At 37.1% G+C, this 23,365-nt stretch overlaps 3 protein-coding genes and 1 pseudogene across 4 annotated transcripts; 1 reads left to right on the top strand and 3 right to left on the bottom strand.

Moving 5' to 3' along the window:
• Window positions 1–7,722: 7,722 nt before the first annotated feature.
• Window positions 7,723–9,009, bottom strand: LOC130966107 (uncharacterized). Its single transcript, XM_057890872.1, has 2 exons — window positions 8,055–9,009; window positions 7,723–7,958 (listed from the first exon to the last, which is right to left on the bottom strand). Exons 1-2 carry the CDS (start codon window positions 9,007–9,009, stop codon window positions 7,723–7,725), a joined length of 1,191 nt encoding a protein of 396 aa, XP_057746855.1.
• Window positions 9,010–11,700: 2,691 nt separating this feature from the next.
• Window positions 11,701–16,104, top strand: LOC130967573 (DNA repair protein rhp7-like). Its single transcript, XM_057892494.1, has 6 exons — window positions 11,701–13,405; window positions 13,712–14,145; window positions 14,431–14,592; window positions 14,939–15,014; window positions 15,262–15,417; window positions 15,551–16,104. Exons 1-6 carry the CDS (start codon window positions 11,999–12,001, stop codon window positions 15,695–15,697), a joined length of 2,382 nt encoding a protein of 793 aa, XP_057748477.1. The 5' UTR covers window positions 11,701–11,998; the 3' UTR covers window positions 15,698–16,104.
• Window positions 16,105–17,098: 994 nt separating this feature from the next.
• LOC130968121 (GCN5-related N-acetyltransferase 6, chloroplastic-like) lies at window positions 17,099–20,487 on the bottom strand. Of its 2 annotated transcripts, none has more exons than XM_057893212.1 (9): window positions 20,176–20,487; window positions 19,815–20,061; window positions 19,665–19,717; window positions 18,736–18,772; window positions 18,583–18,648; window positions 18,348–18,452; window positions 18,092–18,245; window positions 17,917–17,993; window positions 17,099–17,506 (listed from the first exon to the last, which is right to left on the bottom strand). In XM_057893212.1, the coding sequence occupies exons 1-9, from the start codon at window positions 20,283–20,285 to the stop codon at window positions 17,441–17,443; spliced, it is 915 nt and encodes a 304-aa protein (XP_057749195.1). In that variant the 5' UTR covers window positions 20,286–20,487; the 3' UTR covers window positions 17,099–17,440. The 2 variants fall into 2 exon arrangements, with proteins under 2 accessions (XP_057749195.1, XP_057749196.1); XM_057893213.1 differs by having other exon boundaries at window positions 20,182–20,487.
• A 1,497-nt stretch (window positions 20,488–21,984) lies between these two features.
• LOC130966105 (alcohol dehydrogenase 1-like) lies at window positions 21,985–23,124 on the bottom strand (annotated as a pseudogene).
• Window positions 23,125–23,365: the final 241 nt, after the last annotated feature.

Genomic DNA, 23,365 nt, shown 5'->3' with positions numbered 1-23,365 from the left:
TCAAACTCTAAGTTTGGTGTTGGGAGGCCACAACCAAACTCTAAGTTTGGTGTTGAACCCCCACATTCAAACTCTAAGTTTGGTGTTGGGAGGTTCCAACATTGCTCTGAGAAAATGTGAGGCTCCATGAGAGCCATCTGTCAAGCTACTGACATTAAAGAAGCGCTTGTTGGGAGGCAACCCAATGTTATATTTTATCTATTTTCTTTTGTTATTTTATGTTTTTTTGTAGGTTGATGATCATGAGAAGTCACAAAATCAATTGAAAAAGCAAAAACAGAATGAAAAACAGGAAGAAAAATAGCACACCCTGGAGGAAGAACTTACTGGCGTTTAAACGCCAGTAAGGCTAGCAGGTGGGCGTTTAACGCCCAGTCTGGCACCATTCTGGGCATTTAACGCCAGAAAGGGGCACCAGACTGGCGTTAAACGCCAGAAAAGGGCAAGAATTTGGCATTAAACGCCAGGAATGGGCACCAGCCTGGCGTTTAACGCCAGAAATGGCTCAAAACGTGATTTTGAATGCCATTTGGTGCAGGGATGACTTTTCCTTGACACCACAGGATCTGTGGACCCCACAGGATCCCCACCAACCCCACCACTCTCTCTCTCTTCTTCACCCATTCACCAATCACCTCAACTCCTCTTCCCCAAAAACCCTTCACCTATCAAATCCCTTCTTCCTCTTCACCACTCACATCCATCCTTCATAAAACCCCACCTACCTCACCATTCAAATTCAAACCACTTTCCCACCCAAACCTACCCTCACTTGACCGAACCATGACCCCCCCTCTCCTATATATACCCTTCTTCACCCCTTCATTTTCACACAACCTAAACACCACTTCTCCCCCTCTTTGGCCGAACACAATGCCATTCCCTTCTTCCTCATTTCTTCTTCTTCTACTCTCTTCTTTCTTCTTTTGCTCGAGGACGAGCAAACCTTTTAAGTTTGGTGTGGTAAAAGCGTTGCTTTTTCGTTTTTCCATAACCATTTATGGCATCCAAGGCCGGAGAAACCTCTAGAAAGAGGAAAGGGAAGGCAAAAGCTTCTACCTCCGAGTCATGGGAGATGGAAAGATTCATCTCAAGGGTGCATCTAGACCACTTCTATGAAGTTGTGGCCTTGAAGAAGGTGATCCCCGAGGTCCCTTTTTCACTCAAAAAGGGTGAATATCCGGAGATTCGACATGAGATCCGAAGAAGAGGTTGGGAAGTTCTTACCAACCCCATTCAACAAGTCGGAATCTTGATGGTTCAAGAGTTCTATGCCAATGCATGGATCACCAAGAACCATGATCAAAATGGGAACCCGAATCCAAAGAATTATCTTACTATGGTTCGGGGGAAATACTTGGATTTTAGTCCGGAAAGTGTAAGGTTGGCATTCAATTTGCCCATGATGCAAGGAGATGAACATCCTTACACTAGAAGGGTCAACTTTGATCAAAGGTTGGACCAAGTCCTCACAGACATTTGTGAAGAGGGCGCTCAATGGAAGAGAGATTCAAGAGGCAAGCCGGTTCAATTGAGAAGGCATGACCTCAAACCCGTGGCTAGAGGATGGTTGGAGTTTATCCAACGCTCAATCATTCCCACTAGCAACCGGTCCAAAGTTACTCTAGACCGGGCCATCATGATTCATAGCATCATGATTAGAGAAGAAGTGGAAGTTCATGAGGTTATAGCCCAAGAACTCTATAAGGTGGCGGACAAGTCCTCTACCTTAGCAAGGTTAGCCTTTCCTCATCTCATTTGTCACCTCTGTTATTCAGTTGGAGTTGACATAGAGGGAGACATCCCCATTGATGAGGATAAGCCCATCACTAAGAAAAGGATGGAGCACACAAGAGACCCCACTCATCATGAGATCCCTGAGATGCCTCAAGGGATGCACTTTCCTCCACAAAACTATTGGGAGCAACTGAACACCTCCCTAGGAGAACTGAGTTCCAACATGGGACAACTAAGGGTGGAGCATCAAGAACACTCCATCATCCTCCATGAAATTAGAGAAGATCAAAGGATCATGAGAGAGGGGCAACAAAGACAAGGAAGAGACATTGAGGAGCTCAAGCACTCCATAGGATCTTCAAGAGGAAGAAGGAGCCGCCATCACTAAGGTGGACCCGTTCTTTAATCTCCTTGTTCTTTATTCTCCTGTTTTTCGAAATTTAGTGCTTATGTTTATCCATGTTTGTGTCTTATGATCATTAGTGTCTTAGTGTCTATGCCTTAAAGTTATGAATGTCCTATGAATCCATCACCTTTCTTAAATGAAAACTGTTTTTATTACAAAAGAACAAGAAGTACAGGATTTCGAATTCATCTTTAAAACTAGCTTAATTAGTTTGATGTGGCGACAATACTTTTTGTTTTCTGAATGTATGCTTGAACAGTGCATATGTCTTTTGAATTTGTTGTTCATGAATGTTAAAATTGTTGGCTCTTGAAAGAATGATGAAAAAGGAGACATGTTACTGAGGATCTGAAAAATCATAAAAATGATTCCTGAAGCAAGAAAAAGCAGTGAATACAAAAAAAAACCGAAAAAAAAAGAGGAGAAAGAGAAAAAGAAAGAAAAAGAAAGAAATAAAGTTGTGATCCAAGGCAAAAAGAGTGTGCTTAAGAACCCTGGACACCTCTAATTGGGGACTTTAGCAAAGATGAGTCACAATCTGAAAAGGTTCACCCAATTATGTGTCTGTGGCATGTATGTATCCGGTGGTAATACTGGAAGACAGAGTGCTTTGGGCCACGGCCAAGACTCAATAAGTAGCTGTGTTCAAGAATCATCATACTTAACTAGGTGAATCAATAACATTATCTGGATTCTGAGTTCCTAAAGAAGCCAATCATTCTGAATTTCAAAGGATAAAGTGAGATGCCAAAACTGTTTGGAGGCAAAAAGCTACTAGTCCCGCTCATCTAATTTGGAGCTAAGTTCCATTGATAATTTGGAGTCTATAGTATATTCTCTTCTTTTTATCTTATTTGATTTTCAGTTGCTTGGGGACAAGCAACAATTTAAGTTTGGTGTTGTGATGAGCGGATAATTTTGTACCTTTTTGGCATTGTTTTTAGTATGTTTTTAGTAGTTTTAGTTAAGTTCTTAGTATATTTTTATTAGTTTTTAGTTAAAATTCACTTTTCTGGACTTTACTATGAGTTTGTGTGTTTTTCTGTGATTTCAGGTATTTTCTGGCTGAAATTGAGGGACCTGAGCAAAAATCTGATCCAGAGACTAAAAAGGACTGCAGATGCTGTTGGATTCTGACCTCCCTGCACTCGAAGTGGATTTTCTGGAGCTACAGAAGCCCAATTGGCGCGCTCTCAACGGCGTTGGAAAGTAGACATCCTGGGCTTTCCAGCAATATATGATAGTCCATACTTTGCCCAAGATTTGATGGCCCAAACGGCATTCAAAGTCACCCTCAGAAATCCCAGCGTTAAACGCCGGAACTGGCACCTAAATGGGAGTTAAACGCCCAAACTGGCATAAAAGCTGGCGTTTAACTCCAAGAAGAGTCTCTACACGAAATTGCTTCATTGCTCAGCCCAAGCACACACCAAGTGGGCCCGGAAGTGGATTTTTATGTCATTTACTCATCTCTGTACACCCTAGGCTACTAGTTTCTTATAAATAGGACCTCTTACTATTGTATTATCATCTTTGGACATCTAGTTCTTAGATCATTGGGAGGCTGGCCATTCGGCCATGCCTAGACCTTGTTCTTATGTATTTTCAACGGTGGAGTTTCTACACACCATAGATTAAGGTGTGGAGCTCTGCTGTACCTCGAGTATTAATGCAATTACTATTGTTCTTCTATTCAATTCCGCTTATTCTTTGTCCAAGATATCACTTGTTCCTCAACTTGATGAATGTGATGATCCGTGACACTCATCATCATTCTCACCTATGAACAAGGTGACTGACAACCACTTTTGTTCTACAAGCAATCAAGGCTCTAGTGAATATCTCTTGGATTCCTGATACACGATGCATGGTTGATCGCCTGACAACCGAGTGCTCGCCTGACAAACGAGCCAGCCATTCCGTGAGATCAGAGTCTTCGTGGTATAGGCAAGAACTGATGGCGGCATTCAAGAGAATCCGGAAGGTCTAACCTTGTCTGTGGTATTCTGAGTAGGATTCAATGATTGAATGACTGTGACGTGCTTCAAACTCCTAGCAGGCAGGGCGTTAGTGACAGACGCAAAAGAATCACTGGATTCTATTCCGGCCTGACCGAGAACCGACAGCTGATTAGCCATATGCTGTGACAGAGCATAGGAACATTTTCACTGAGAGGATGGGAGGTAGCCACTGACAACGGTGAAACCCTACATAAGCTTGCCATGGAAAGGAGTAAGAAGGATTGGATGAAGACAGTAGGAAAGCAGAGAGACGGAAGGGAAGGCATCTTCATACGCTTATCTGAAGTTCCTACCAATGAATTACATAAGTACCTCTATCTTTATCTTTATGCTTTATGCGTTTATCACCTATACCCATTTGAGTCTGCCTGACTAAGATTTACAAGGTGACCATAGCTTGCTTCATACCGACAATCTCCGTGGGATCGACCCTTACTCGCGTAAGGTTTATTACTTGGACGACCCAGTGCACTTGCTGGTTAGTTGTGCAAAGTTGTGTAGTGATCACAATTTCGCGCACCAGTAGTGCACTGATAAGAAAAAGAAAATGCCAAAGGCTTGTGCAACACATGACACTGAGCAAACAAGGAGCAAGGGAGCTCTAAGAAAAAGAAAAACAAAGAAGGGAAAAGTGCCAAGGACATAAGAATAACAAGAGGCCATAGCAGTGTTTGATGGATGCAATGAAAAAGTGATAATCTTACCTGATAAGAATGAAAAAGTGATGCTGCAACTTTCTGCATAAAACCCTTCTGATGAACTTCAAATGCTTGCTAATATAGCCAATGTAATTGCTTTCTGTTTCATACTTTCTTCTCAAATAACTCAGGACTTGCTTAGGGACAAGCAAGTATTAAGTTTGGTGTTGTGATGCCAAGGCATCTTAGGCTAGTTTCACTAGTATTTTTCTGTTAGTTTTAGTTGTTTTATGCATTTTCTTGAGCTTAAAGTAACCAAGAATGGTGTGGAGGTGGTAGTTCTTGAAAGTAATTACATTGGAATTTGGGTGGTTCTATGTATGGCTCATGTGTCTCAAAAGGTGGTTGGTATGGTAGATAAGAATTAAGGTCATGTGGAGGTGTTTGGTGAAAAGAAGCTTGTGAGTATGGTTGAGGATATGACTCATAGGCATATGGTAGTGGTTCTTGATAGTCACAAGGGAATTCACCATAGCTGTTGGATTGGTATGCATCATAGAATGGCTCTTGTTCATAGTGTATTGGTGGAGGTTGTTGCCATGAAGATTGATGATATGCATATGGCTCCTCCCACCTTTGAGTATCCCATCCTTGATGCATGTTGTCATTGAAATTTACATCTCCTACAACATAGTTAGAACCAAACTCATAGCCAAAGTGAGAATTCATGATAGCAAGGGAAAATAAAGCAAAACTAGTAAGAAATAATGAAAACAAACTACTAAAACTAGCAATAATCAACAAAGAAGCATATTCACAATATTCACATATGTACAATAACCAATAACACAACACCATTGCAATTCCCCGACAAAGGTGCCATTTTGATGAACGGAAAATTGACGGTTTAGAATTTCACAAATGAAATCTCGTTGCAAGTATAGTTTCTAAACCAACAATAATCCTTTCATACAAAAATTTATTTGTCATAAGTACAAACTCCTAAAATTATAAACCGAAGTATTCAAACCTCGGGTCGTTCTCCCTAGGAATTGCAACAATGTGTTCTCGTTATTGGTTATGAGTTATGTTTGGGGTTTTGATAAGAGGCATGAAAGATAAATGGCAATGGAAGTAAACTAATAGCTAAAAAGGTCTTGACAAGGTTTGGTGGTAAAGGATCTCTATCCCTATCACTAACCATAACATGAGAATTGGCAAGGATCAATTTCATTAAATCATCCTCTAACTAGTAGTAGAGGAAAGTCAAATGAGATATATCAATCCTAGTCCATAAGTTCTAACTCTCCACTAATTCAATTAGTGAGAACTAGAGTCAATGGATCCCAATCATCAATTACTTGGATATTAGTAACTCAAGAGTTCCTAAGTTACCTTTCCAAGCCAAGAGCATTAAAATTCTACTCTAACATCCTTCCAAGCATTTCATCAAACACTTGGAAGGAATAAAAGGAAAAGCATAGTAAAATTGTAAGGAAAGTAAATCTACACTACTCAATTGCAAGGAATTACACAACAACAAATCAAATGAACAATAAAGGTACATGAAAACATAAATTGCATTAAAGAGAAATAGAAGAACAAAAATGCATCAACATAAAAGTAGAGAATTACAAGAATTAAATGCTAAACTAGAGAGAAAAGATGTCGAAGAAGAAGAATTACAAAAGGAAAAGTGAATCAAAGCTTGAAATTAACCTAGATATAAGAATTCCTAATCTAGATCTAACCTAATCCGAATCCTAGAGAGAAGTGAGAGCTTCTCTCTCTAAAAACTAACTTTCCCTCCAAAACTTAAACTAAAACTAACTATTACTAAAGATGCCTCATCCCTCTTCAATCCTTGGGTTAAATAGCATTAGAAATGAGTTGAATTGGGCCCAAAATGCTCCTAAAATAGCTGGCCACGAGTTGCATTAAGTGAATCACGTGCACCCATCAGTGCGTACGCGTACAATGCATGTACACATCCTTATACGCGTGGAAACTAAGGCAAATCTTATATCATTTTGAAGCCCCAGATGTTAGCTTTCCAACGCAACTGGAACCGCATCATTTGAATTTTTATAGCTCAAGTTATGGTTGATTAAGTGCGAAGAGGTCGGGCTTGACCGTTTTGCAATTCCTTCATTCCTTCATGAGTTCTCCATTTCTACATGCTTTTTTTCTTCATTCCCTCAATCCAATCTTTGTCTCCTAAACCTGAAATCACTTAGCAAACACATCAAGACACCTAATAGAATCAAGGTGAATTAAATCTAGCTATTTTAAGACCTAAAAAGCATGTTTTCACTCTTAAGCACAATTAAAGAGGAATGTACAAAACCATGCTATTTCATTGGATACATGGGAGAAAAGTTGACAAAACCCTCTAAATTCAACACAAGATAAACTCTAAAATTGGAGTTTATCAAACATTCGCGTGTCCATCTTATTCAAGAAGCGCGTCATCCAGGGGCGACCTTTTGTAACGCGTCTCAGGAACGGATTCGGTACGAATCGAGGCCCATTGTAAGACAACCATGTAGTAGGATTCCCCAGTGGTCTAGACCTAGCTCGGTACACCCGCCGAACTTGGTCCATCTTATACATATCATGCACATACCCTTGCCAATCCAGTCATTGATTTGCACAACATGCAAATACATGTCGACAAGGAATCCGGTGCACCTGGAACTTACCACAGTTACATCATTGTCGACGGAGGTCGACGGCATATTCCAATCCACTTGGCATCTCACACACCTCAAAGACCTCATTCTGCCAGTCGAAGTAACTGACCTGGATGTTTTCTGATGCTAGCTGGTTTGCATGCAACTTTGAGGTCACGGGCTCAGAAAAAACATGCCCAGCATTAACCCGTGCTTCCGCCTCGGCTCTTTTTCGGCTGAACAACTCATTAAGCCTGTAGATGTTGCTTGACAAGAGCAGTGATGGGGAGATTGCGTGCACCCCGCAACACTGAGTTGATGCATTCCACTAGGTTCGTCGTCATGTGACTCCATCGGTAGCTACCATCAAATGCCAACGCATATTGTTCGTGGGAAATTCGATCTAACCAGTTAGTGTAAGCCTCGCCCCGTTCTCGTAAACACTGGTAACACACTTCGTACTCACGCACCATCCACGAATAACCTGCACGATAACAAAAAACAATTGTAAAAAAATGGATGACAAGCACTTGTTAAAGGTAACTCTATTAGCAACGAACTTAGAATTACTCAATGTTACCTATATTGACGACCAGTTTTTGTAGGTACAGTGCCTTGAATTTTCTCAGAAAATTTGACTCTATATGCCTGATGCAAAACATGTGGAAAGCTCTGAGAGGTGACCAAGCTCTGTTACTGCGTGCCACAGCTGCATTGATGGATTCGTGTCGGTCGGATATCAGCCACACACCATCCCGAGTGACAACATGTTGTCGCAGGTTACTGAGGAAAAAGTGACACGCATCAGAAGTCTCTCCCTCCACAATAGCAAATGCAATTGGGACGATATTGTTGTTGTCATCCTGTGAAACTGCCACTAAAAGACAACCCTTATACTTTCCGTACAAGTGAGTCGCATCCACCTGGACAATTGGCTTACAATGTCTGAATGCTCTAATGTAGGGGTAATAACTCCAAAATACTCGATGCAATACCCGAATATCAGTCACCAAGTCATCACTTTGATATGCAGGCATAGTCTCAAAATGGACGATAGTTGATGGCTCCTTATGATACATGGCCTCAAACCATATAGGCAATGCTTCGTACGATGCTTCCCAACCTTCATATATTTTTTCTACTGCCTTTTGCTTAGCCAACCATGCTTTCCGATAACTGACGGTGTAGTTGAACTTCGATTGCACTTCTACAATAACTGATTTTACCTTTAACGAGGGATCAGCTTCGACCAACGGCTTGATGACTTCTGCAATTGTGATCGAATCCAGCTTAGAATGATCCTGAGAAATGTTGGCTCTAATACAGGTATGACTACCATTATACCTCCTTATAACCCAACAGTGCTTCCTGCTGATCATGGTAACCCTGACAAGCCAATCACACCCTGACTCATACTGTGTACACTTGGCATAAAATGTCAACTGCTCTGACTCATACACCTTATAGTCTACACTTCTTCGAATGGTATACTCTTTCATTGCCTTAATAACAGCTTCGCTGAAACTGAATTCCATCCCAACGGCAAATTCACCTTATGCGACAATAGAAATTTCTGTGGCGAAGGCAGCCGAACAGAAAATACTTAATACACGAATATTTAATAAACAAAACTAGAAGTAAATTAATACTCACAGCATCAATTATGATATAAATAAGCTGTACATCTGGTCATTATCTCATTTTAAACAAAATAACAATATAAACACATAATTAAATACTGATTAATAAATACTAATTTTTTTTAACTAAATCAATAACTAACTAACAATATTATTATCTTAAACTTAACTAAATAAACCAATAAACAAATGCTAGTTGAGTATATTTTCACACTTCACTTAACTATTTGGTCCATCGGTCAATCTAAATTATTACAAACTTCTAATCCTATTTATAAATATAGGCAACCACGTACCTGCACTTATATATTTCTAAAACTCTGGAACATGCATGGCATCCAAATCCAAAACTCGCATTCAAGATGGCTCCTCAAACAGCACTTCGTTTGCTAGTGCATTTGCCACGTCTGTCACATTTGGAGCTATGATGCCGTTACCTTGATCTTCATCACCGTCTGGACCAACAACTTCGTAATTGCTTTCGAACTCTTCTTCACTATCACTATTGTAATCTTCATGTACAATATTCCGGTCGGCCTCAGATTGTTCGAACTCAACGTACAACTCGATGAACGAGATTTGAGTACGACTTTTAATATACATTGAAAACATCTCTTGTAAACTCGCTTCGTCCGTTACATATTTGGTTTAAAATTGGACGAATCCACTAAACACTGGTATGGGATATCTGTATAAAATACAAGATATTTTCCTTGACATCTCTATTTTCTTACAGATCACACCTTTGAGCTCTTTAAATGAGATTGTGAAGGGAATAACAACATCTGACGGATTTTCAAAAATAAATTTTACTCCTTCAGATGTTTGTAACAAAATATGGCCAAAATAATACACTTTTAAAAGAACTCTGTCATCAATTTCTCTCACTCTATTAAATAACAACAGAAACTACACTACCAAATTTTTGGGCTACATACCAAGAAGGAGAAAAACACAAATGGAAGAAACCAGAGGAAGAAGCCGAGCAAAATGAAGAAGAAGACGGGGTCTGAGACTCTTCTACGAGTTACACACTTTTATATATACAATATCCATAAATCAGACCCACCGATTAGGGAGAACTGATTCAAATTAAATTTAAAAAATACAACTCAGACCGTGCGACTTCATTTTTAGATTTATACAAAAATTCACACACACACACATATATATATATAACGCATCGTCTGGTCTACCCGTTCGGGGCGGGTAATTACCCGCACCCGCACCGGGGCGGGTTCTTGGGCGGGGCGGGGCGGGGCGGGTTTAGGTTAAACCCGCCCCTACCCGCCTCGGTATATATAATATATGTAATATATATAAAATAATTAGTAAAATGATTAATAAGATTGTATTATATTTAAATTTTTACTTTAATTTATGTTATGAATGTAAATAATGGTTATATAATTTTTAAAATTTTATTTTATTTTTTAGATTTAATAATTATTGGGGCGGGACAGGTACCCGCAGGAGCGGGTTAGGGTTTAACATTTTACTACCCGCGGGTAGAAGCGGGGCGGGTTCGATGCGGGTTTTTGTTGAGTGGGGCGGGGTCGGGTAGAGCAAAAACCCGCCCCTACCCGCCCCGTTGCCACCCCTAATATTCAGGCACATCACATTTATGGGTTCTATAACGAAAAAATTGAGGCTGTAAAGCATTGTAAGTGTCCTAAATTCAGTTTTTACCCTATAAGATAAGAGCTTCTAACAAGCCTTGGTCTAAATTTGTTAAATTAAGACGAAATTGAACCAGCATCAAACTTAATCTCATTTTCACTTAATATTTCTCACGTGTTTGTTCTTTAATGCAAGAGTGTATTTATGTAACATTAATCAATTTCAAAGTTATCAAATATTCTTCCTTAATTTTGCTAGCAATAGTTGCAAAATTGAAATAAAACATATAAATTGTGCTGATAATAGCTACAAAATTAAGAGATGATTAAGAAAAATATAATTCATTTTACAATGATTTAAAACGAAAAATATTTCGTAAAATGGCACAATTAGGGTTCAAAGTTCAAACACATGAGAGTCATGTACTAGTCCGGCTACTAGGCCAAACAAATTACAAATTCTTATGTTATGAAGCCATTTTATTTTCCTAAATATTGTACATATCCTAAATTCAAAATTAAATTAATTTTTTTTATGTCACCAAAAAAAATTAATTTTTTTATATTTATTTTATTAAATTTGATATGTTATTATACAATAATTTATAGTAATAATTAACATGTAATTATGTTTATATAAAACTAATAATTAAAAATTATTAAAAAATAATTTTATTAAATATATTAAATTATTAAATAAATTTTAATTATCAATTTTATATAAAAATAACTACCAAGTAAATTTTTACTTAAATTACTAGTTGAATTACTGTTGATCATGTGATTTGACTGCATTTACTGATGCAGGTTCGATGTTGACTTTTGATTATAAAAATACCTCTGAATTCAATTCCGATAAAAACGAAAAAGGAAAATAAAAATAATAAAATAACGATATGGCGGGAAAGATAGACCGGTACATCAAGTGTACAGGAGAAGTTTCTCTTCCCTCCTTTCCAGAAAACCTAACGCAAGACACTCTGCCGCTCGCCCTTCTCAATTATCTCTCCCAACTCTCCACTCTCTACACTCTGCAGTCTGCACTTAAAACCAAGGTTCCTGCTTTTGCCAACTAAACCAACCACTTGGATTCCTCTTTCTTTCCTCCTTCGATGACATAATTAATCCCTCGCCAATAACCTACCAAAAAAGTATTATTGCTTTCAAAAAAAAAAACTTATTTTTCTCTCTAGATCTCCAAATCTCTCTCTCTTCATTCCCCCTCTTTTCACTTGTTCCACTTCCACTTCACTCTCACTCACGCAATGGTACCTACCAAAACCACACCAAAATCTTCAAAAACCATCGACTCTATGCATCCGCACACTCCCACCCAAACCAACGAACCCTCTTCGTTTCCCCCTCGTAGACGTAGTCTCCGCCTCAATTCCATTCCAAACTCCGATCCTCCCCAATTCGGTGCTGTCGATGGTTCAACCGCAACCGCCGTTAGGGTTTCCAATGACACCGACTCTGGCCCCACCGGAAACGCCGCCAGTGGAAGGGGAAAAAGAAAGGGCAGGTCAGCTGTTTCCGGAACAGCAACTGTCAAGTTGGACGAGAGTGGGAAGGGTTTTCTGAACTTACGGTCAGGAAAGAAGGTTCTCATGAGAGGAATGGAAGCAAACCAATATAACGCTGTCAGTAACGGCGATCCGGGAAGTGGTAGCGCCAAGCGTGGTAGGAAAACCATATCACAGAAAAGCGAAGAAGAAGAAGAAGAAGAGCAGCAAAAGTGTGAAACGAAGGACACAAATAGTTATGTTGATGCGGTGAAGATCGAGAAGCAGAATATTGATGAGGGTATGGAAAATGTTGTTTCTGGTAATAGAGGGAAGAGGAAACTGGGCGGCGGTAGCAGCAGCAGAGATGCGGTTACGGTGGAAGTTGGAAGCATGAGTGTGGGACGAAGGAGACTCAGCAGGGAAGAGAAAGGGAAATCTGCGGTTGTTGCTAATGGCGAACCACCACGCAATGCTGTTGCTCATGAAACTACATTGGAGAATGGATCAGATGCCAAGCTCCCTTCAGAAGAGGGTAATGCAGTTCCTGTCCAAATGAGAGCTCGAGAACGATCAAGAGACACTAACAACAACAACAATAACAATGGTAATCAAAGAGAGCATGGCTCGAATAGGATGGACCGGTTTAGGGACATAGCCAGGGAGAACGCATCGCGATTTGCTCATTTCACTGCTGAAGATGAAGAAAACACCAATGACAATTCGGTTCCTGAGCCTGAAGTTGAGCATGAGATTGAGGATTGGCCAGGTCCTTTCTCAACGGCTATGAAGATCATACGGGATAGGGAGAAGAAGAGTTTTCAAACAGGGAGTGGGCCTTCGGAAAGAAGCTTAGTGGAGTCTATTAAGTGGGTTCCTAAGAGAAATCAAGCGCTAACCGGTAGAAAGTTCTTGGCCCCTTCATTGCAGGAGCTTTGCCTGGATATTCTTGCTCGGAATGTTGATGACATAGCTTCACTTGACAGTGTGCCTGATTCCCTGAGGCACAGGCTTAGCCAATTGTTGTGTGACTCGGATAGGATTACCGATCACTTTTTTGGACTACTTGTTTGTGGATCGCCCACAGAGATTCGGTTGAGGAATTGCTCTTGGCTGTCGGAGGAGCACTTTATTAAATGTTTCCAAATGTGTGACACTACCAATTTGGTGGTACGTCCTTCTATGTAATATGCTCGTTTTGAACTTATGTGTTAACGGTGATTCATCTCACGTATAGTTTAGTGTTAGATTTTCTATTAAGTTTATGTTTTGACTTATTTGCCAGTATTTATGGTACTATATTTTGCTATATTTTGATTGTGTAACTGGGAATCTTTGTTCTTTTTAAAAGGTTTATATTCTTGGCTTGTTCAATTTCAATTGTATTGTTGAAGATTTGATTAACTTCTTGTCTGCTTCTATTATTAACATCACAGATACCTGAGTTCTGGTTATTTTTATTTACATTTTGAATAGGTGCTGCAACTCGACCAGTGCGGGCGATGTTTGGCAGATTATGTAATATATGCTACTTTGGCACAATCAAGGGGGCACTTGCCTAGATTAACTAGCCTATCCATTACGGGTGCATGTCGTCTTTCAGATTTAGGGTTGCGAGCACTTGTCTCTTCTGCTCCAGCACTTAGATCAGTCAACCTCAGCCGGTGCTCCCTTCTCACATCTTCTGGCATTTTTCATTTGGCTGAATCATTAAGATCTCTTCTAAAGGAATTGTATCTCGATGAATGCAATGGCATTGATGCTGCACTGGTTCTGCCAGCACTTCTGGAGCTTGAACATTTGGAAGTTTTGTCAGTAGCCAGTGTTAAAACTGTTTGTGATGAATTTGTCAAGGATTACATCACTGCTCGGGGTCACAACTTAAAAGAGCTCGTTTTACAAAATTGTGTGTAAGTACTAACTACTAAGTATTATCAGAGTTAGGTATGGTTGTTTCATGTCTGGAAACTCTTTTAAGATGTGATACATAAATTCAGTAAGTATTTTCCTGTGTATGACCGAAAATTTTATTTGAAACCGTCATTGTGGTTGGTTCAAACTTTGGTTGGCTGCTTATCGTATGTGTACTTAACTATTACTTGTGAATTTGGATACTTTTATTTCCCCTTGATTTAAACTCCATATTTTTCTATTATTGTCAAAACTTGTTGATTTACATTTCTTTTGATGTGCAGAAATGTGACAGATGCATCAATAAAAATCATTGCAGAACATTGTCCTGGATTATGCGTGCTTGATATTATGCACTTGGAGACATTAACAGATTTATCCATAGGTTATCTAAGTAATCATTGCCGTGCACTTCATACACTGAAGCTTTGCCGTAATCATTTCAGGTCCTTATTTTCCCTGCTATCTTTCTCTTTAGTATAGACAGAGCTCAGAGCATATATCTTTGCTTATTTTTATTAGGATGCTTCTTAGATCAGTCTGTTATTTGCAACAGACGACTCAAAATAGTTTCTAATGGTTTTTGCACTATCAAGACTGCTATATAAATTTTCGAATTTGAACTCTTATACATTTTTTATGCATCCAAAAGTGTTTGATTCCCTTGTAGTCTTCGATCTAAATGGTCCTTTGTATTCAGGATTTGAGATAATCAATTTTATCTAATTCAATATCTATGTTGGTAGGGTCTGCTACTAACTGTTAAATTTTTGTTCCCCTTTGCTAATGCAGTGATGAAGCCATTGCTGCATTTTTGGAGACAAGTGGGGAGTCCTTGCAAGAACTGTCACTTAATAGTGTTAAGAAGGTACTTCGTTTATTTGTCTCCGTGTTTCTCTCCCCATATGGCTACAAATGCTATATAACCCACCACATATGCACACTTAAGCATTTGTGAGGAGCTGGAATTGCTGTGTGGTTTACTAAGTGTCAAAACATCCTTCCTATTTGAGTTAGTATTCAAAAAAGGAAAAAGAAAAAGAAAAAAGAACTCTTTACACACGTGATAAGTTGTATTGTTTCAGTTTCTGAGGGCCAAGTTCTATTTAATGCAGGTTGGCTACCACACAGCCCTATCACTTGCAAGCCATGCAAAAAATTTGCGTGCTCTAGATCTATCTTGGTGCCGAAATTTGACAGACAATGCATTGGGTTTAATAGTAGATAGCTGCTCGTCACTGATATCACTTAATCTTTTTGGATGCACACAGGTATATCAATCATTAAAACTTCTCGCCGTATCTATGGTCGAACTATGATGGCATCGAAAAATATGGTGCAATGAATGTTGATTGGAGTAGTGGGACGTTGGAAAAAGGTTTTAATGTGATGTCTTTTCTGCAGGTGACAGATATTTTTCTGAAGGGCCACTCAAACATGCAGCTTGAGATAATTGGTTTGCAGAACTCTCCTTTGTTGCGTCATGTCAAAGTCCCTGATCCTTATCAGGGTGCTTTGAATTATTCGTCAGTATCCATGGATGGTGTATAAATTAGGATTAGTACCAGATATGAACTTATGTAGTAGTTAGTGACATTTTTGGCATAAGTAAAATATATTTCGATGTAAGAATGAGACCAGGTGAAAACTTTCTACCAATATGAATATGGAACAAATTCTAAAGGGTGTATGCTAATTATCGTGTAAATTTGTTGTTTACTTTTTATATGTCTTTCCCAGAAACACTTCTGACACTCAAGTTGGGTTTCCCTTCAAAGAGTTATTGTAGATGCATATTTTGGTTGCTTAGGGAGTACCATATTCCCTGTTATTAGGATCAAATGATATGAGAAGGAATCGTGTACCTTTTTATTTTTTTACTTTGTTCAACAGAGCGAATCGTATCCCTTTATTAGAGAACAATCCTGCTACGTTACCAATAGCATTTCTGCCAATTTCTGCCAACTCTTGTTTATAACTGTGTTTAACGGAAATGTTTTTGTGGATGTGTTTAACAAAAATATCTTTTTTATGGCTGTATCTAATAGAAGTGTCTTTATATATATATTTCCTGGATGTGTCTTCTTATACATGTATTTAAAATACAATAATTAATTATTGTTAGTAATAAGTTGGCAGATAGTATATTGATACCCTATACTTTTCCATTAGAAAAATACATGTGATGTGATGCATGATTTAGGATCCTACTCGATTGGTGGTATGCATGGAGTATTTGACCAAGATCCAATTCCCATCCTACAAATTCTGATAAATGTGCAACTTTTCAGCCCCATTCTAACCAAAAAACTTCTTGCAAAAATGTGCACTTGTTCACCTACTATGTGAGTGTCTAATGACATGTAAAATAGAATCATTCTGAGCGTATAACACTGCCATGACTGCCAAAATAGAGTAGCACAACCCTATAACACTGCCATGACTGAAGACATATCTTGTCCATGGTGGACATGACATTGCTGCAGCAAGAATTCAGATATTAGTATACACGTAACACTAGGCTTTAAATTAAATTAATGTTAGAGTATAGTACAATGGAATTTCTATCGATAACATTCTTGATTCTGTTATGGCAATGTGCTACGATAAACTTCAAAATCTTGGACAAATGAATCAATTGAAAATTTCAAACCTCAAATGTCAAATGTTAAAGTCTAAACCTTATAAATACTAAAGGTCTCAATTGGCCTTTTTTTTATATCTAGTTTTAGGTATTAATATAGAAATTTAATTTTCATATACAGATAGTGTAAGAATTTTATACATTGTGTATTAACACATCAATAAAAATAATTAATTTTCAAAGATACTATTTAAAAATTCATCTAAATATATGAATCTAATTGAATCAATATGTAAAACTCTTAACATTGTTAGTGTAATCAATATGTAAAACTCTTAATATATATATATATATATATATATGGCATGTCATTAACAGAGGGAAATACAAAAAAATGGGGATGGGATCATACCCACCAACATAAATCCAATAATTGCGAGATAAATTGGATCCATATTCAGTTTGTTCATTCTTAATATATCTGAGTTGTTTCTTTCGTCAAATTTAACTATGGGAAGAATAGAATCTATTACATACTTGCATCTATAAAAAGAGCGATGCACTAAATAGGGGAGCTAATTACTTGCGAGTTGCGAACAACATAAACATATCTACATCCAATAATTACGGGAACATGAAGCGTTTTAAATTTGAAACTCGCACCAGCTCCAGAACCATCCAATTGAAGTATAACCAATAATCTTTTGTATTTAAGTCTGCAAACGTAGCAAGAATGTTTCCTCTAGCGACAATTTGGTGTTTGCCGTCTCAACCATCTGAAATACACCAAGGTTAGAAGCAATAAAATCTAGTACAAAAAATGGCGAAACTATTATTAGTGTGGAATCAACACTCCAACTAGTATAATAACATTTTGAAAATACCCAAGACCCATGCATCTATGAATCCTCAAAATTGAACAAAGAAACTTTATTCCCAAGAAATAATATGAATAATTTTAATATTTCAAGTTATGCGCTCCTGCGGTTTATTGATAATTGTTAGTTTATCAAAATTAGTAAATTGAAAATTAATGTTATAACATCAAAATACAAGCCACTTCATAGGTTTATAGAACATGGAACTTCCATCATCATAAGTTAAACAACCATGGTAAATCATAACCGATTTTTGACTTTTAACTAGAATTCAAAATAATGGAAAATAATTCATAAAACTTTGTTACCTGGAAGCCCAACTTCTGGTACAACATCTGTGCAGGCCTATTATTTCTATCAACATGAACATATATTTGAGTCACCCCTGTTAAAAACAGGAATTTATGTTAAACTTGTGGTCAAATGTGTGACGTATCAGGCATACATTGTAAGAGCGACTCTAACTTCAATGTTTCATATTACCATTATATTTTGCAGCTTCAATAGCAAAATATAACATGTTGCTCGCTATTCCCTGTTGTCGAGCTGGTTTGGTGACACATAAGTTTGCAATGTAGCCATATCTGCTCGGTGCCGTTCTGTCGATGCTAACAAAAAGTGGAGCCTTTACGTGTTCCTGAAGAAACAATTGAAAAGCTAAAGCATCACAACCATAAGGCTAAGCAGAACAAGAGATGCATTCATCAATAAGAAATTAGAAAATAATGAAGTGTAATACCCCGGGAAAGGTCTCGCCTTGCAGCAAATAGCAGATATTCAAATCAAGGGTTCCCACAACACTTTTTAATACTGAATGTTTTAAATTGTTGTGCTGCTTCCTTACCTGACAAACTTGACCCCAAATAATCAACTATCATCAAATCGTGAGGAACTTAACAAGTTTTCTTTCTCATATATAGAAACCTGAAAATCTCAAGTAAACTAAATCAGGATCTAAGATGAGATTGATTTACCGTGATAATGCATGTGCAGGTCTCCCCATTTAGAACCTTGCACCGCCTTCTTAACGCAATAAATTCCTATGCAATAGGAATTCTTGTCAAGATTTCCATTTAAGACATACAATATATACACTGCACGAAGTAATAATTATCCTGAACCTCTACCTGCTCAGCAAATTTCCGTTTGAAGTTATCAATATATCTGGATAAAACACAACGAGAATCAGTGGCATGGTGGTACCCAGATTTTCATATACTGTGGATCAATGCAAACTTAATGGACCACCCTTCGGCTGATCCCTTCAGATGTCTCGATCAAAAACTACCAGTAGTTAAAACAATGTCCAACAATTCCTATTGACTATAAACTAAATTGGTTTTCAAAGAATTTCAGATTGAACACTTTGCTCCTGAATAAATTTTTAATCTCTAGAAGTCCTAGAGAATCATTTTGGTCCCTTCATCATTTTGAGACCTAATGGTCTTATAATAAAATTTGTTAGGGGCTTATACGTCCAATAAACATATTAAAAATTTGATTGAAAGCGAGGAATGAGTCTTAACAAAGACCAAAGTGGGCTAATTTTTTTTGATATGAGACCAAGTTTGGTGTAATGCTGGGTTATGGAACTTGGGGGAGTTTTACATCGTTGTGACAGCGTTCAGATGAAGGGAAGAAATCGGACGGTCCGATTTATTGCAGTTGAAAGGGGACACAAATCGGACCGTCCGATTTGTGGTTTATGGAAGGCAGTGCATGGAAATCGGACCCACCGATTTCATGCTTTACATTCAAATTTTTTTGGGTCCAAAGAAATCGGACCCAGCGATTTCTTTGCTGGATGAGAAAAAATTTTACAAGTCATGAAATCGGACCCAGCGATTTCCAAACCATCACACTTACGTAAAGCACCATATTCTCTCATATTCATGTGATACTCCATCTTCTTTCCAATATAAAAAATAAAAAAGTGACCAAAGTGTCCCATTTAAAATTTATTGGTGCCAACGTTTACTCGTACCTATCTTAATATAGTTTATATTTATATTATAGAATTCTCAAAAACCAAATTTCTGATGTATATGTATCATACCTTTCATACATTCTATTCTCCCATTGACATTCTGATCTCAGCCATGCCGCTGTCTACCACAACATTTAAAATAAACACATAAATACATAGAAATCAATGTTCCTTTCTTTAAAAAAAAAATAATAAATCAATATTCAATAAATGACATACCCAATATTCTTCATCAAGCACAGCTTCACGCGCAACAAATTCCCCGAATTCAAACCTATTTCCTTGAGCCACTTCTTGATCAGATGGCTGCAACCGTTCAAATCGAAGATTCTTGGACCCTAAATTTTCGGTTTTTGGAATCGGTGGCCTTAAATGCTGCACACAAAGTTCTTCTTTCTTCTTCAAATTAGTCGTCGTCTTATTATCATTAGTGTTTTCCAATATTGGGGAAGATTTCGTATGTTCCCTATTCGTGTTCAATATCCCAAAATAAATAAATAAATAAAAACCCAACAAAATAAAATGGTTCGAAAAAAAAAAGAAGATATACGATGAAAGAAAAACAATATTTGAAAGTTACATGGACCATGAGGCAACAATTTTTGGGCATTTGAAACAGCTAATGGACCGATTGAAGAACAAAGCATGCAACTCAGGTCTGTGTGTTGGAATTGTTGCCATGGGAGGCATTCTTTCCTTTTGTTCACTGGTGATTCAACGGTTTGTTGAATGAAAAATAATGGAAATTGAGAAGAAAATTATGGCAATTATTTATGTTTTGGTAGCCTCAGCGCTCAGTTATTGAATTTGGATATACTTGCTGTGAAGCAACTAACCCCGCTTTTTTTTATATATTGTTCCACCATGCAAATATGTTGTGGAAGAGGGAGAAAATTACCCGCTGTTTTTGTGAAGAAAATTTGGTGATGATGGCAATATCTGTCGTGATTCTTGGCCATTAGTTGAGAGGTTCAGGATTTGGTGTTATTCGGAAGGTGTTCTCCAAATCTAATTCACTATCATTGAGTTATAATCATAGCTGCTCCAATGAATCAATGACACGTGGGTTAAATGGACCTCCATTCCTCTTTTAACAATCTAACTGTTTTAAATAGGAATGACAAGGAATATCCATGGACTCCTTTCGTTTTCGGTGTCCAATAGAAAATTGCCTTTTATTTCTGCTCATTTTTTTTATGGGTTTTTATTTATTTTGTTCAGGCAGAAGCAAATATTCGTGAGTATTTGTAGATATTAAATTTTAAAAAAATTATTTATGATAAAATTTTATATAATTTAATTGAAATATAGTAAATTAAATCCAATTCAAATACATTCAATATTATTAAATCTAATTATTTAACTAAATCTCCAACATACAAGCTAAAACAAAATAAAAAAATTTTTAACTTAACAAATCTTGGTCGACGATTATAGTTTAATGATAATACTCCTTTCTCGTAATGATATAAATTTAAATAATTAGTTGGTGCAAATTTAGATATTATGCACATTATTAATTTGTTTTTAAATAAATTTGAAAAAAAATAAACATATACTTACATCATGTATAATTATATATAAAGGGTATTTAAGAAATTTCACTCTAGTGAAAATTTAACGGGTACCTCAGTTCCTTCTCTTGTTCCCATTTATTTGTGGGGACGGATCCCCATTCCCATGAGGACTTAGCAGGTCTCCATTTTTTTCTCCGTCGCGGTAATCGGATGCCCACAGGCTTGGATTATTTTTCAATCCCTCAATTAGAGCCTCTTGCTCAACAGAAAATATTAAAAAAGAGTCTTACTATATACATCTAAGTCTTTTTGACAATCAAGTCAAGCCAAGTTGGTCCAAACCCAATAAAACCCACTCACACAACATGCGTGTGAAATCACACCGTTCTTCTTCTTCGTGTTTCTTCGTGTGCTTTCTCCTCCTTTTTCTATTGGTGTTGTTGTTGCTGTATTTTATTTTTCTTTTTCTTCTCTTCCTATTCTTCATGTGATATTACAGTTATTTATTTATTTTTATTTTTTTCTTCTCTTTTTTTGTTCTATTTTTTTTACCAAAGTGAAACAAGAAGAATTATGAAAAAATAAAATAAGAAAAAAAAGAAAAAAGAAAAAGATAAAAGAAAAGAAGCAGTAGAAAATGAGGAGGAGGAAGAAGAAGAGTTTTGAATTATACAAAATTTATCATAACAATAACACCGAAATTTTTTAACAATAACACATAAATTTTTTAGTTTTGACACCGAAATTTTACTACAAAAACACAAAAATATCCTATTTAATGTTGCATTTTTTCTGTTGCTTTTATTTCTTTTTTTAGGAGCATTGCTTCTCATATTAGATTTGAATGAACATCTTTCTACTGTATTGCAATCTTACTTATCAGAGAACAGAATCACCAACAAACAAAATGTGAGGACATATACTAATCTAGGATGATGTTGCAAACCTGTGCAAATTCTACAGCTGAGAACACAAACTTTGTCAAGTGGTGCTTCAGCGTTGATCTTTATAACACATCCAGCATAAACCATAGTGCATTCACTGAATTCAGAGGTCCCAATAAAATAGTAAATTGGTTTTTTCTCAATGGAGAATCTTGATTTTTGATCATGGATCATGACACTCCTGTCAGTATTGATCCTGAGAAGGTCACACATGTTGCTCTCCTCTTACTTGCAATGAGGGCATTCGCCACATTTTTCGGTGAACATAGGAAGGGCATGGTCACTTGGTTTCAGATGAGTCACTCCTTCTCCTACACTTTCCACAATCCTACACTATTACCAATATCATTGTTCTTTAACTTTCTTAATCTTATTTTATATAATATTGTATAATGAATGAACTAATGTACATGGTAAAGAATCACAGGACTTAATACAAAGAAGTTTAAGCTGAGGCATTCAATTCTTATGACACTCAGTTTAAAAAACAGTAAAAAATATACATACCCCTCCAGCTTCATGACCAAATATTCAAAAAAATAATGGAGTCTGGCCCTGAAATTGGAAAAAGAAATATAAACATATTAAACTCTTGTGATGCATAATAATAATAATAATAATAATAATAATAATAATAATAATAATAATAAAGAAAAAGAACTTGAGAAATGAAGAAACAATTATAAAGTAATTCCTATTCCCTAATCAACTTGTGACCAAGCTACATCACTATATAAATTTCAAACCTTGGCTTTTCAGAAGTAAACATTGGTATGGCAAAGTGAGGTGTAGAGTATCTTCAAATGGACTTCACCAGCGTTAGGTGGCGTAACCTCAACTTCTTCAATCACCAATGAGTTTTCTGGCTCTTATGCAACCGCAGCTAAAAAAAGCACCACCACATTCCAATCAAGTCCATTTAGCTTTTGAAAACTCGATGAAGAGTAAAACAAATTTAGTCATGAATATTTCAGTCTCAAATTTTTCATTGACTAACTGCACAGCTTCTTTCAGCATTGAGATATCCACATCCCTATTAGGTAGAGATAAAACCATATTATCCAACATTATCCGAGTAAAAAAAGTGTTCGTTTGGGAAGCATAATGTAATACTTCTTTAACTTCCTCAAGAGTTTTAGTCTCAACTTGATAAAAATGAAACAAACTTTTCAAAAATTATGAAAGACATAATAAAATTGAAAGTTAAGCAAAGTTAAAAGCAATATCAAGGAATCCAACACTGTCCCTACCAAAGAAGGATTTATCTTGGCTGCACTTTCGAAAAGCTTCTTCCACCCTCTCAATCACT

The sequence above is a fragment of the Arachis stenosperma genome, chromosome 3 (assembly GCF_014773155.1).
Source record: "Arachis stenosperma cultivar V10309 chromosome 3, arast.V10309.gnm1.PFL2, whole genome shotgun sequence".
In the NCBI taxonomy this organism is placed as follows: Eukaryota; Viridiplantae; Streptophyta; class Magnoliopsida; order Fabales; family Fabaceae; genus Arachis; species Arachis stenosperma.
This window is presented reverse-complemented; position numbering and strand designations above follow the sequence as displayed.